The sequence below is a fragment of the Emys orbicularis genome, chromosome 14 (genome assembly GCF_028017835.1).
Source record: "Emys orbicularis isolate rEmyOrb1 chromosome 14, rEmyOrb1.hap1, whole genome shotgun sequence".
Lineage (NCBI taxonomy): Eukaryota > Metazoa > Chordata > Testudines > Emydidae > Emys > Emys orbicularis.
The window spans coordinates 6324827-6339892 of record NC_088696.1 but is presented as its reverse complement, the minus strand read 5'-3'; the positions used below and the strand labels follow the sequence as shown (position 1 = coordinate 6339892).

At 46.0% G+C, this 15066-nt stretch overlaps 1 protein-coding gene across 1 annotated transcript; it reads left to right on the top strand.

Moving 5' to 3' along the window:
* The first annotated feature begins 1271 nt into the window (after positions 1-1271).
* Positions 1272-14582, top strand: MAP1LC3B (microtubule associated protein 1 light chain 3 beta). Its single transcript, XM_065416887.1, has 4 exons — positions 1272-1371; positions 4986-5041; positions 6639-6745; positions 12715-14582. Exons 1-4 carry the CDS (start codon positions 1332-1334, stop codon positions 12887-12889), a joined length of 378 nt encoding a protein of 125 aa, XP_065272959.1. The 5' UTR covers positions 1272-1331; the 3' UTR covers positions 12890-14582.
* Positions 14583-15066: the final 484 nt, after the last annotated feature.

Sequence of the window (15066 nt, the reverse complement as noted above, 5' to 3'; positions counted from 1 at the left end):
TTAGACCCAGAAACTGTGTGTACACAAGTATTTATTCCTATTCTCACGCGACCACAGTGCTAGCGTGAGAGACACCATCTCTGCTAACAAGGGATTCAACCTGGGAGGGACCTCTAGGGCTGAAAGCATGAGTCTCACTAGTTATAAAGACAAAGAGCCAGACTCAGTAACTAGGGGCTGTAACAAACCTATATCCTATCTTGATCAGATATAGAGGAGGATAAGTAATCACACAATGCTTAAACCGCCAGTGTCTGGTCTATACTATTCTAGCACAAGTAGAGCTGCAATGGTTGGAAACTTAAGGATGATGCTAACATAGACAAGGTCCGAGTGGTCCCCATATGGTATAATTAAACTCATAATGGGGCATCCAGTTACAGTATTTGCTGAACCCAACCAACATGGCTGGGCTTTGCTAGTGTAGGCCTGTGGGAGGAAATTACATGGAGGGGGCTATGGTTGTCATGGGGATATTTATATGGGAGTGGGAGTACCAAGGTGCTGGTGGATGTTGGTGGTCGATGTGGTGCTGGGAGGAGGGGACACTATACGGGGGGGTTGTGACACCGGTGGGAGGCAGCACAGGAAGAGGTTGGCATGGTGCTGGTGGGGGTATCATGGGAGTGGCTGTGGCTGGCATGGGTGTGGTGAGCAGGTAGCATGCCGGGGCACCGTGGTGTATGTGGGGTGGTGGTGGTGGCTGGGGTTGGTATGGCAGTGTGGGGAGGTGGTGGGAAAGTATGGGGTGTGAGGGGGACTGATGGGGGTATCGTGGCGGTGGCTGTGGCCAGGCTCATGGGATAAGTTGTCCCCACACGCTATGGCTGTGGCTTGTGAGGGGAGTGTTGTGATGGGGGGGGGGGAGGCTGGGGCTAGTGAGGGGGGTACGTGGTGGGGGGGTGGAGCTGAGAGCGCGTATCTGGGGAGGGGCCTGCGGGGATCGTGCGGCAGCCTTTGGGCCAGCTCTCCCCACGCTACGCGGGGCGGGCCCGCATTCGAGCTGTGGGAGCAGCCTGTGGCGCGCGCAGCGCGGCCCGGGCCCGGCCGTACCCGGGAGGCGGTTTGTGCCTCACGTGACGGGCGGGGCCGGCCTCCGCGGCTGAGCACCGACGCGTTCCCTCTGTTGCGCGCACGCGCGCAGGGCACCACCAAGCTCCGCCACACTCAAGATGGCGACGGGGGCAGGCGCGGGGCGCGTCCGCGCGGGGCCCCGCCCCCTGTGACGCGCGGGCTAGCAGGGCTTGCGGGGGGTGGTCGAGGTAGGGGCGGAGCGGCGCAGCCAGTAGCCGCTGGAGCCGGGCCGGGCTGGGCCAAGCCGAGCCGCCGCCATGCCCTCCGAGAAGAGCTTCAAGCAGCGCCGCACCTTCGGTAAGGACCGGGTCCGCGGGGGATGAGGGGCCGGCAGAGCCGCTCCGGGGAGCCCCGAGGGCGGCAGGGAGCCGGGTACCCGCTGTGCCCGGGCAGAGGCCCGCTTCCTCAGCCCAGCCGGGGGGTAACAGGGGCCCATTCCCCCCCCCCGCTTCCTCAGCCCAGCTGGGGGGGATGACAGGGGCCCATTCCCCCCCCCCCCCCGCTTCCTCAGCCCAGCTGGGGGGGGGGGGGGTGACAGGGGCCCATCCCCCCCCCGCTTCCTCAGCCCAGCCGGGTGTGTGTGTGTGTGACAGGGGCCCATCCCCCGCCCCGGGGGGCGCTGCGGTGGGGGGGCACGGAGCGGGGGGTACTTGTACCGGTTCACAGCCCCCTCCCCACTGTAAGTGGGGAGAGATGGGGGGACCCCAGCGAACGTGCTGTGCCACCCGCCCCGGGCCAGCATCGCTCCGGGGCCCGGCGCCCAGCAGCGCTGGGGACCTGCCTGCTCGGAGCGGCCGTGTGGTGTTGTTGTGTTGAAGTGAAGCAACCGCGTCATCCTCCTCCCAGCCGCAGCCCAGACCTGGTGTCACTTCTCTCGACTAAGTCCTCGGGGGGGCGCAGGATTCAAGTGCTGGTGACTCACTGGACTACAGTTTAAAAAAAAAAATCCCTGTTGATCCAATACTCCTCCAAGTGGGACCTGGTCCTGACAGAGCAGGAGGAACTGCATGGGACTGCAGTGCCCTAATTTTGAAAAGGAATTAGTGAGGGAGTCAGATAACCACATTGTTACAAGGGATTGCAACAAAAGGCTACCCAAAGATGTATTGCTGGGCAGGGCTGGGCCGCTTAACATACATAAGAAAGGTTGGCACTGCAGCCGGCGTTGGAGGGTTGGCTTTAAAATGCCACTCCCCCCCCCCCCAAAAAAAAGAAGGCAGGGACAAGATTAGAGGCTCTCTGTTGGTGTTGCACTTCTGTCTCAACTGGTTTCCCTGCTTGCTCGAGTGGAACAAGAATCATAGCTTTGTCTTGCTGCCACCCCGCAGAAAATGAAAGCAAAGGTTATTGTGTGGTTTGTTTTCATTTTGTATGGTGTGGTACTTGTTCCACATCAGCAGGCAGGGAAACCTGTGGGTTGGCAAGCATGGTAGCAACAGGACCACACTTTTAAATGGAACAGGACCCTGAAAGCTATTGGTTAGAGGAGTTTTGTGGCATGGTGGTGTTGAGACTTGTACCACAAAAGGATGAAATGCACTGCAGAATTAGATTCTTGGGCTGGTAATATTACATGTCTGCATAATCCATTATTGACTGCAGAACTCCCAGATGCCAGAAAACATCTCTTCATTGTATGCCTGGAATTAGGCATGTAACCCCTTCCTGTCAGTGTTGAGCATTTAACTTCCGGTGTGCTGTTGACATGAGAATTAAAATTCCACTTTCAGTTTTGATTCTAACATGTGGAAATAATTCTCCACCTAGGAGTCTGGAAGCTGACTAAAATGCATTCCTTGCATCCCTGTTTAGTTCTTCAAAGGCAGCTGAGCATAAAATATTCTGTTTAATGTTGGCTGGGGAAACCAGATTAGTCCCTTTCAGTAAGCACAGTTTGCTAGAATGGTGCCAACACACTTCCTGGCTAAGATGGAGTCAAAAAGATTGAAGAGCTGCATTGTTTAGTCTGTTCATATAGATCAGGGAGGAAGACTGGAATGCCATCCCCTTTTTATTGTTCCTGGAGCCTCCATTTTCTTAAAATAACAAAAATTGGCAGCACAGCCTATTCCACTTGAAGTGCAAAATAAAATTGATGGAAATAATTGATCCAGACTCTTCCCCCCCACCAGTCACTCCCTTGTACTTGAGCTAGTGCCTGTACTGATGTTGCTGGCAAATTTTACCAATCTAATCTGTCCTTTCTTCTGAAGCCTCAAATACCAACAACAGCTTCCCTCCAAAAGCCATTCTTCTCCCCCTTATTCCTATCAACAGCTTCAGTCCCAGGTATTAAGTTCAGCTAGGATGGCAGCCAATTAGTTGCCACTACAACTAATGTGGTCAGAGTACAGCTTTTATCTGCAACTGACGGAGGCCCGATTTTGAACATGCCATACACCGTAATCTGAGAGATTTGTCTGGCTCCCATTTTGTGCTGTTTCTACTCCACACTAATAGTGCTAGAATCAAAAAAAGTTCCCATGTCAAAACTCATCTGTCTCAATAGAAAAAGTTACTAAAACTAAGTTTGGTTGGTTGAGGATTACTGTTCCTGCTCTTCCCCCTGTATAACTCTCCTGTTTCAGCTAAATTTATTAGCTATTGCTTAATGGCATACTTCTCTGTCCTCAGACATGGTGATGGTGGACCCTAAGGACTTTGGGTAGTGTTTATCTGGAACTCTTGAATTCCCAGTGAATTAGAACTGGTCTCTACTGAAAGTTAATTTTGGTATTTAGGGTCTTGAGCAACAGGAAGTTTTGTAATAAAGATCTTAAGTTTTGGGAAGTCATTAGTTCCCACATATCACTGCAGACCTGCTCTTTAGAAGCTTTAGTTTTGCTTGATTCTTGGCAGACTAATTTGCATGGATGCATGAGATCTTAGCAGTGACCAAAGGATAGCTGTGAAAAGCAGTTTATTGAATGACAGGCCAGGTAATCTGTCTTTACCTTAGAATAAAAGTAATGGGCTGGGTTGATGGGAGAGGAAGAGCTGTCAGCAACACCCCTGAAGATCGGTTCTCATTACAGGAGTCTGCTAATGCGTCAAGGCTGTACTGTAGCATTCAGTCATTTTTCTGCAAGAGGTATTTATAGAGGGACAATGCCCATAAAGCAGAGAGAAGTGGAGATAAGTCTGAGTTCATGGCAAGTCCAAATTCAGGCCTGGTGTAAGCAGGCATAACTGACTTTAAAGTAATTGCGTCAATTTACACCAGGTCTGATTTCTGTTTTGCTCAGTGTGTTAAGTCTGTGCTACTAATACCTCCCTTTAAAAGGAAACTAACCTTGTCTTGCAAACTGGCATGGGTAAATACTGAACAAACCAGAGTTTAGAAGAACAGAACCATCAGCATGGGTGATGTGGTATTGAAATAGAAAATTGATAACTAATATTCAAATGTACAGTGTTAAGCTGACATTGACTACCTGAAACATGCCAGTCTAGCCAGCAACTCCCTCTTCAGGAACACAAGATTAAACCTAGGATAGTGTCATGTTAAGTTTCCTAAACAGGAATATAGGATAATGGATAACATGACTGGATGCAGCAAATTCACATGATTAAATGTCCTTTGCTTTAGTGGGCATCCATTCGGCATTAACACAGAATAGGGTTCTCAGCCAAAATGAGTTTAATAGTCATCTTGCTGGTTAAAGAACAGAACAGTCATCCCTGATGGGAGAGTTTGTAATTATCATTGCTTTATTTTAGACAATTGCCTTGACTGAACCGGTTCTTTCCTCTTTTAGTAACTTCTTTACCTCACTTTTTCCTATAGCAAAAAACCTACTAACAAGTAAGAGCCCAAGGAAATAGCATACCTTGTATCCCTGAGGCTTAGAACAAAACCCATGTAATGTGTATCTGAGCATTTAGTTGGGCAATATTTTTTCCTCCCACAGAGCAAAGAGTAGAAGATGTGCGACTGATTCGAGATCAACATCCAACAAAAATACCAGTAAGTGATTAATAACTTTACCTTTCTCACCACAGAAAGGAAGAAAGGCCAAAATGTATTAGGAATCTCTGGGTCTGTAGGAATAAATATTATCCTTTCAGGGGTGGCCTGGTCTTGAGAAAAATAATCCTCAGCCTGGCAACCAATGACTAGCAGCTGCCACCAGCTAGCACATTGATCAGGCAAAATATGGGCTACTTGTGTGTGTATATGGTATAATGTGAATTGTAACAGAACACCTCAGACTGAGTCCAGTGAGAGTCCTAGGTGCAGCTCTTTAGATGCAAAAATGGAAGACCTGTTTTTCTAATAGGAGAGTACTCAGTAACTCCTGTCAGGAGTGTAACCCTAAAGAACAAGGGCTAAATTATGCTTTGATTTGAATTACATCTAAGGATCCATGCTGCCAAAATATGCCAATTCCGATCTTCTTAAAAAAAAACAAAAAACCCCAAACAAAAAGCCCTTCTATCTAGAGCTTTCTGGTGCCTGGTGGGAGTGCTTCTTCTGAAAGCCTGACTCCTACTCCTGAGCCACCCACTTGCATTCTGTCTACACAGGAAAGGTGACCCATAGCTGGGAGCATCTGTTAGCCACAGGTCCTGCCAACTCCATCTCACTTTGGCTGATGGGCCAAACTGCCTCTCTAAACTAGACTTAGTCTTTATTTTTTGACTCTTACTGCTATGGATGCAGCTCCATCAGTGGTGGCAGAGCTACCATGTTCTCTAGACTTGCTCAGTAATAACTCAGGTGAGTCAGGACTCCTGTCCAGGCTATCGTACGGGTGGTAAATTCTGAGTTCCATTGTATGGGTAGCCTTGATCTTGCCTTTAAAAGACCGCCATCCTAGTTTAAAATCAAAAGGAAGCTATGCCAGCAAGGATAAAGTGGTGCTAATAATTTTTTTTTTAAGTTTACCATTCTTTGCTCGAAAATTGCCTTTCCTCCCTGTCATGGTGTAAAATGATCTTTAGGGGGGGTTAGTAAAGTGTGGGAGGCACCTCATTTCTCTGAAAGCAACAGCAGTGATTTAATTAGGATATAACTTAATTTGAGGTCTTTGCTCTCAGCTGTTTCCCAGTGCTGAAAACTGATGACATAGCCAGTTGAAATTCTTCTACCAAGTGGTTTAAAAACAAACAAAAAAAAATCCCCACTTTCCACTGTTCTTGCACTTCACTAGAAAATAGCCCAGAAGACTGTTATACAACAGAGCTGGTTTACCACTTAAAACAAAATGGAAACAGAAATAGCTTGTGTGGATAACTATTCCTGCACTGCATTGATTTCGCTATAACCAGACTAGTTCCATTCTTCTTTCTGATTGAGCAAAGGTCCTCTCTGCCACTAGACAAGAAAAATACTAATATAACAAGACCTATGTTTAAACGTGTGAACAGAGTAGAAGGGACTGAACAGGAACGTAATTATCTACAATTAGGCTATGGTGGAACTGCCCCACCTAAAGTAAAACAGCTACTGACTGACACAGTTCTTCAGTATGTTCTACTCTTGAATGTTTAGTTATAAAATAAGCAGAGACAAGCCCCTGCACTGCCTTATAACTGCTACTTCAGAGCTTTTTTCCTTCCAGGTGATAATTGAAAGGTACAAGGGTGAGAAGCAGCTTCCAGTTCTGGATAAAACTAAGTTCCTGGTACCAGATCATGTCAACATGAGCGAACTAATCAAAATTATCAGGTATGTTAAGGGTTGAGTACATGGTGGATCAAAATAAAGTCATAGTTCAGTGTTAATCTGCTAGCTAGTGAATGCTTTGGATAACTGTGATAGGACAATGACCTCAGGCTTGCCCCCTTGTGGCACAGCGTGGCCCTGCTGTCCTCTCTCTCCTGCTTTGGGTCTTTCAGTCACTTACTCAAACCCAGGGACTGAGGACAAGATGTCCCAGTTGTATTCTTGGGGGAGGGAGCGGGGGGGCGGGGAGAAAGGAGGAAAGAGTTAAGATCCCACAACCCCTCTCTCCACCACCCCACCCATTTGTACCCTGAAGTCCAACCCTTCAGCCCTGGGGTTAATGCCAACAAGTATGTTCGCTCAACTTCAGGAGTCCCTAGCATGTCTCCTGGAGCTGGATTAGCATGCAGAATAAAGTCAAGTACATCTGATAAGGCATCCACAGCTCTCCCCTTGGAGTAGGGTTACAATTCAAGCCAGCTGTAGCCCTCAGTCAGCTTCTCAGATAGTCTCTTTTTACTTACTGCTTTCATTTGTCCACTTGGCAAGGTTAACAGGTCAAAATTGTCATCCTCCTCCTAGAGTTTTGGGTAGCTCTTCTTTCTAGCACTACTTCCCTCCAACTGACTGCTGGTAGCCTTTTATCAGGCCTAGGCACTCATTAATTAACTGCCTAGGTGATGTTAATTAACTGCTTACAGGTGTGCTGAGATGGCTGGTTCCAATAGTGTTGTCAAGGAGAAAGGAGGGTAAACAGAGTTTACCCCTTTCATACTTGAGGAAAAAGGAGTTTAGGTTAGTTTACCCACTTATTTTTCCCCCTACTACGTTACTGGCTTGTTCTCCTTGAAGTCTGTAATGAGCAGACTGGGCCCTGGCTCCACGTTAAGGGGCCAGCCACCTGTGACACCCTTTAAACAAACTATACAGTTTTTTTGTACCAGTATAACTATTAGTTAGGGGTGTAAATTTTTTATCCAAATTGCTATACCAGTACAACCGCTGGTGAAGATGCAGTTTTACCAGTATGGTTTCCCTTTTGCATTTGAGAATATAACTATTCTGCCATAAAGCATCTCTCTACCGCTATCGCTGCATCCAGACTAGGGGGCCAAAGCACTTTAAGTATGTTGGGTCTAACTAAAGCAGCGCAACTTGTGTGTGGACAAGCCCTAAGTGAAAATGTTGAATTCCATAATACAGATTCATAAACCGTGGTGCTTTGATATCCATGCTTCTTACTGAGACTGTGGCTGAGGCTGAGTATTGTAATACTTTTGCTTTGCGTTGCTTCAGAGGAAAGTCAAAGGTGAAGTTAGAAGAAAAAAAAATACCTTAATATGTTACATTGTATCATAAGGTATTACTATGCAGCAGAGGAGATCCATGTACAGTTCCCTATCTTAAAGCAGGGAATATTTGATTAGAGGTAATAAGTAGTCATCAGTGTTGGGTATCATTCACCATTTGAGTTTAGTTTGTTGCTTCACTAATGTTCTAAAGCAGTAGTTCTCAAACCTTAGCAACCCGAGGACCCCCATTTTAAATTTTTTCGGGCCCCCCCAAGTTCCCTCGCTCAGCCCCCACCCCACCCCTTCCCGCTCCCTGCTCGCTCCACCCTCCCTCTGTCGCTTGCTCTCCCCCATCCTCACTCACTTTCACCAGGCTGGGGCAGGGGGTTGGGTTGGGGTAAGGGAGGGGTGCAGGCTCTGGCCAGGCAGTGCTTACCTCGGGCAGCTCCCGAAAACGACCGACACATCTCTCTGGCAGCGGCTTCTAGGTGGGGCGGGGGTCACTGCACACTGCCCCCGCATCTCCCATTGGCCACAGTTTCCAGCCAATGGGAGCTGCAGAGTCGGCGCTTGGGGCAGGGGCAGTGCGCAGAGACCCCCGGTCTCTCTCCCTAACCTCCCTCTTCCCCCCCCCCCCCTCCCCTGGATGTGCCGGCCGCTTCTGGGAGCGGCACAGAGCCAAGGCAGGCAGGGAGCCTGCCTTAGCCCTGCTGTGCTGCCTGACTTTTAGCACCTAAAAGCTTCCAGTTTGGCTTCAGTAGCCTCCAGGAGATAGAGGGAGGGGGAGGAGTTGAGGGAGGGAGGTGGAGTAATAGATCAGCAGGACCAGCGAACCCCCTGGAGTACTGTTGGTGACCCCTAGGGTCCATGGACCCCTGTTTGAGAAATGCTGTTCTAAAGAATAGAGTGGCTGTTTCTCTGGCTGAACTGTAGATGTGAGCTACTTCTTTTAGAGTTGTCTTTGGGACAAATAGTAAAATAGAGACCCTCCCCATATGTCACTGTAAAAATCCCCCTTATGGGATTGTTAATGTCTTAGCCTAATCCAGATTCTTACATAAGAACTACTAAAAGTGGGAACTGACTTCAGAATTAGAGGCCCAAAGTATTTTGGAGCAGTTTAAAAGACTTTTTAATTAAGATCATACTTTAGCAGTAGGACTTGTCTACACAGAGACACACAGGACAACTTAATCCAAAATAACACTTAACTAATCTATTTTACATTCACACCTAAAGTGTATTAAATCCCTGTGTGGATTCAGAATTAAGATGACTTTAATTTGATTTCTCTTCACTTCCAAATGGAGGTAGACCAATATAGAAGTGAATTAAGAAAAACCAAAATAACTTCTGTATTGGTTTACTTTAATTCAGTTTGGAAGTGAATTAAGAGAAAACAAATTAAAGCCACCTTAATTCTAAATAAGAGCATCCACACATGGATTTAAGGCTGTTTAACTAATCCATTTTAAATTCACACACAGTTAATTTAGATTAATTTTCTTGTGCCCTTGAATAGACAAGGCCTTAGCTGAAAGGTCTTCCTGCTACTCAGTCTTTTTGTCCATTTTTGTGCTGGACTTCAGTGCCCATAATTGACTTTGTACAATCGGTCTTGGTCTTACCCATGCGCTTTTGCATATACCAAACTGTAGCCACTCTGCGGGAACGTCATCCTGTGCTGTCTATTGGCTACTACATTCAGGAACCCTTTTGTACCCTGAGCGGTTAGAATTTGAGCTCAAGCTGGCTCTTCTTTTAGCTACAGCACAGTAGAGTAAAGGAATCTTCCGCTGAGAGCTCTTTAGCTGCTAGAGCCAAAAGCAGAGTTGGCAGGAAGCAGCTCTGGCCTCAGTGACGTAGAGCGGCAGGACGAGTATTTAGGTGCTGCTGCCTGCTGTGGAAGGCAGTCTGACTCCTCAGTGCCATCCTCATGCAGGAACAGAATGACAACCCATTAATTCCTTTTCAAGCTCCCCATTTCTCCTCACTTTAGTCCTGCATGTATCTGCTCCAGTGCAGAAGGCTGTGTACTCCAAAGCCCAGAGTCTTAAGAATAAGCACGTTTTTCTTGCTTCAGTCCTCATGTTTATGGGCAAAGCTATGGGTTTTTTTCCACAGAAAATTGTAATGCACGTCATGGCAGAGGTGTGGGGGAAAACGAGGATATGTCACAAAGGGTGGGGAGGGGCTGGAGAGTGAGCTAACTCTGCAGCAGTGGTTCCTGTCCCACAAGGCTGAGCCTGGCTCCACACTCCAGGCATTGCAATGGAGGCAGAGGGCCAAATTTGATTGGCATTGGAGCGCTGGATGCACCAAACCGGAGCAGCGCTGCAACCATGTATGCCAGGTTGTAACACCTGGAGGCCACAGGAGCTGCAGGGGTCACAGACTTATTCAGATTCACAATGACCATGAACACTGATCTTTGTGCCAAAATCTTAGCCTTACTGATGGTTCCACAGAAGGCTGTTTGGGCCCCTCCTCTGTACCCTTGTAAAGGCCAACTTGTTTAAAAATGTCAGGGTGCTTTCCAGGGAATATGAAATGAAAAGCTCCTAAGGTTAGGCTGAGCCTGGATTCTCCAAGTGCTTGTAAAAGTCATAATTCCGTCCTTCATTCTGTCGGTGGCTAACCTGGCTTTCCTATTCCACAGCTTTGAAGGCTCTAGGGCCTGACTTTTCCAAACTGTGCATGCAGATAAACGGTTCTAATCTCATGCTTGCAGATACGTGATTTCAGTAAATAAGCAATTTCTACACTTTTGGATTTTTACCAACTACAGTAAGAACCCCTGGCAACTGCCTTGAGCACTCTTGACAATCTTTAAAAATATACTAAACTGATCTTCAGTTCCCGCTATCAAATGGATAATCAAAGGACAACAAATACAATAGAAGCTAACAGTACACAGTGCCAGGGGGTTTACCCCATCAGCTCTCCGAAAACACCTGTCTCCCCACAGGCAAGGGGCAAGGTGGGCCTTAGCGTGCACATTGAAGACATGATAAGGAAGTGAGTTCCAAAGGTCTAGGGCCCTAATGGAGAACACCCTGCCAGCTACCCATGGGGGTTCAGGTCAGGTCATTGCATGAATCTGGGCCTCAGTTTCATACCATTACAGTGAGAGGTTCCTTAATTAAGCCTAAATACAAAAGTCTTTTGGGCCTTGTCTACATAGAACATTGTGGTTCTTTCGGTATAATTATAGTTATTCTGTAACCTCTATGTAGACACTTCCGAGTGTCAGAGTGCCGCTTTTCAGTTTAGTTTAAACCCCTTCCTAAGTGACAAGCTAAGCTGAAAATGGCACTTTTATACTGGAATAAGTGTCTACACAGGCAGGTTTGTAGCAGTATAACTATGCTGTTATAACCCCACTGGTGTACCTGGCAAACTTTCCCATGTAGGCCCTGTACAAGAGACTACGGGCAGGTCTACACTACGGCAGGGATCGACACTCTAAGATCGATCCACCAGCGGTCGATTTAGCGGGTCTAGTAAAGACCCGCCAAATCGACTGCAGATTGCTCTCCAGTCGACCCATGTACTCTACCCCCGACAAGAAGAGTAAGATAAGTCGACAGGAGATTTTCTCCCGTTGACCCCCCACGGCATAGACCCCGCTGTAACTCTACATAAGGTATGTGGACTGTAGCTGGAGTTGCGTAGTGTGGGTTGACTTATCGCGGTAGTGTAGACATAGCCTCAGCCTCTATTTCAGGGCTTGTCTACATGGTGTGTTAGTGCAAAACACCTTGGATGTAAGTTCTCTGGCACACTAACAGTGCTAGCACACACTGACTGTTTCTGGTATGCCTGATGTGTAGTGCTGCTTACACGATTACGTTATGCTCACTAGGAAATTTTTAGTGCATGCCAGTAGGTCTGCAAGGACAGTTAGTGTTACTCCTGGGGGAATTCTGAGCTAAAAAATTCAGCACACAATATTCGAAAGTACAATATGCAGAATTTGTCAAAGTAACACAATAATATAATGCCAGTTACAATTATTTTGGTAATTTATTTCAAAATATCTGTTAGCAAGTATGTCTGTAACAATACAGACAAAAAAAAAGTTCTGGTAATTTTTTATTGATAAATTCCTTACTAGGCATATTAATACAGAACTTTGTGTAATTCATTTAAATTACAATACAGAACTGTATTTCCGGTCAGAAGCAGTGCAAAGGCTTTGGGGAGTCGAGTACCAGAACAGCTGAGTGAGAGGGAAGGAGCCTAGGCGTGAATCTGGAGGGTTTTGGATGTGGGTGGGAAGGTTTGCACTGGGCATAGCATTTTGAATTTTCCCACATAAAATACATTTTGTCTAAGTGCTGCAATTTTGCCTTTTGCCCACCAGAGGCCTCTGTGGCACCTGAACAGTGGCATGAATGCAGCTGGCTGTTCCGGCACCACAGTAGTCTCTGATGGGTAAAAGGCAGAACTGCAGCAACATGTGTTTTATGCGGGAAAATACCAATTTTTTTATGCAAGACAGATGATTTCTGTGTGTCCGTGGATGCACAGAATTCCCACAGGCGTATAGTGTGCACCAGCACGTCGCTCACTAACACAGCAAGTGGACATGTCCGAAATGAGCCTTTGTTAGACAATACTGGGGTAACACACAATTCCATTACCATGGCACTTTCCTCCTCTTTCTTTGTTTAACAGACGCCGCCTGCAGCTGAATTCCACTCAGGCTTTCTTCTTACTGGTGAATGGACACAGCATGGTGAGCGTGTCAACCCCCATATCAGAGGTGTATGAAAGCGAAAAGGATGAAGATGGATTCCTGTACATGGTATATGCCTCTCAGGAAACTTTTGGAGTCCAATCTTCTGTGTAAACCATTCAAGTGGCTTCTAGCCTAGGATTTTGGTTTTACCTTCTACCCCCTATCCCCACCCCAGGAAAAAGAAAGGGATGTCACCTCTCAGTACCTTAGCATAGTCTTGCTTTAGCAGGTGTCCTCCTCTTACCTTGCCTTGTTTGTGAATATTAAACAGCTGAGTGCCAGTACAGACCAGCATAGATCTAGCTTTGAAAACCTGCTGTCATATTTCACATAGGCACACTTGTTTTAAGTCTCTGGACTTCCTGAATGGAACCATACCTTGCACATTCAGATTGCCAGCACAAGAAACACTTGACTGACTTCAGTGACACAGGAACTGGCACCAGTTTCCAGTAGTGAACAAAAGTGTTTGTGTGACATCTTTCTGTTAATTCCTCTTACTGTTCCTAGAAAATGCTCCTTTTCAGGGAAAGGCTTCCGTTTTCCATCATGGAGCAAACATGTAAGGCTCTAAAGTGCAAGTTTGTGCATATTAAATCTTTAGTCCAACTACGGAATCATTTGCCTCAGTATTTGCAGAAAGTCAGGGCAAGTGGTGGTGGGGGAATAGTTTCATAGTACTGCTACTGCATAAGATAAGATGCCAGATTCCTGGACATTATTCATACCAAACCCCACAGCTTTATTCTAATTGTAGCAAGTCTATATTTTAAGATGATTCCAGGTTAGCTCCTGGACAGTTAACGTTAAGAGAAACTTCAATCTATTATGAATCTTCACTGCTTTCTGGTTTCACTGAGACAAATGGCTGCTCCATGTGAGCTTTCAGTGGATAGTCCCTCCTCCCCTGAGGGGCTGCTTTTCCAGAGCATAATGGGGTTTTTTGGTTAAAAGAAATTATTTCCATAAACGTGACTGGGTGATAGATGCAGCCACTAAAAATGGGTAATGCCCCCATAGTGATCTTGGTCTTTAAAATCTTTAGTTTTACTCCATGCACCATTCTGCCTAATTTGTTCTTTATTGCTGCTCCCTATATTCAGCAAAGCAGTTGTATATGAACTCTTCAGGGCTGAAAGTCAAACTGCTTTGTTTATACACAGTTCTACTGAAAACGTTGGATTCAAACATGAATCGAAATTGTCTGTCAGTTGTTTGTTCATGTCATAACTGATGGGGGAAGTGCTTTATAAAATCATTTCACATTCAGGAGTTGATGTTTTAAAGTTCTGAGGAACAACTTCTATCACTGAAGCCCACTGCGTGGAGTTTAAAAATGTGGTGTTACTATGATGATGAATCCCATGCAGAGGGTTCCAAGGAGGATCAGTGTCCTGCCTTTAGAGTTGTTGTAAAGTTAAGTATCGCAGGCTGAGATTTACCCTTGTATATCATGTGTATGAATTAATTACATGTTAGTGGGAGTTAACTTACTACCAGGAAGAAGGGGAGGAGAGAAGCAATACTACTGCATCTTGGCACTCGGTACAACATCACGGTGTACAATTTGTACCTACAGCTTTCTGCATGCATCTTGTTCACAAGACTTATTTAATTTTTAAATGTTCATTGTTTTTTACTTAATGTAAACTTTAAAAGCAGCTTGTCCTATGTTTAGTTTTTTGTGTAAAACCATCCTGTTAACTCATGACAGCCATTCTTGTAATTACTGTGTGATCAATGACTGATTCCTGTACAAATGTTGCTTTTTTTTTTTAATTAATACAGTGCTGATATGACTCAATCACAGCTTGAGTGGTAATTTAGAGACTGCTTTCTTCTCATTTTAATGCAACAGCCATTCCTAGAGAAGGGCAAACAGATGTGTCAAGGGCCACTGTATGATTCCAGTACCTAGAGCTGAATGATAGGTTTGTCTGTCAGTAGATCCCAGTGTGGCTTAGCAATCTATGATGATGCTTAGGACCGTGAACAACCATATTAAAATAACTCTGTAGAACGGAGGAGCCCTGTCACAAAAGAAAGGGAGAAGTTAGAAATAGGAGAGGCTTGCAGGGGGCCAGCATAAGGCAGTCCCATTGCAATTTAGTTGTTAGTGGGGAAGGATGCATTATGTTTCCCATAGCAAAGACACAATGAACTTACCCACACAAAACCATACTAATAAAATAGCTTGAATATTTTCTGCATGGAAAACAGCTGTTCCCATCTCATCCAAGATTTTAATTAAAACTTCCCTCAATGTAGCTTTTTATCCCAAGGCTAAC

Excerpts from the sequence above, each read along its gene's own strand:
- MAP1LC3B (XM_065416887.1), top strand. The coding sequence starts at position 1,332 with ATGCCCTCCGAGAAGAGCTTCAAGCAGCGCCGCACCTTCG. Across the intron at positions 5,042-6,638 it reads AACATCCAACAAAAATACCA|GTGATAATTGAAAGGTACAA; the intron begins GTAAGTGATTAA and ends TTTTCCTTCCAG. Across the intron at positions 6,746-12,714 it reads GAACTAATCAAAATTATCAG|ACGCCGCCTGCAGCTGAATT; the intron begins GTATGTTAAGGG and ends TTTGTTTAACAG.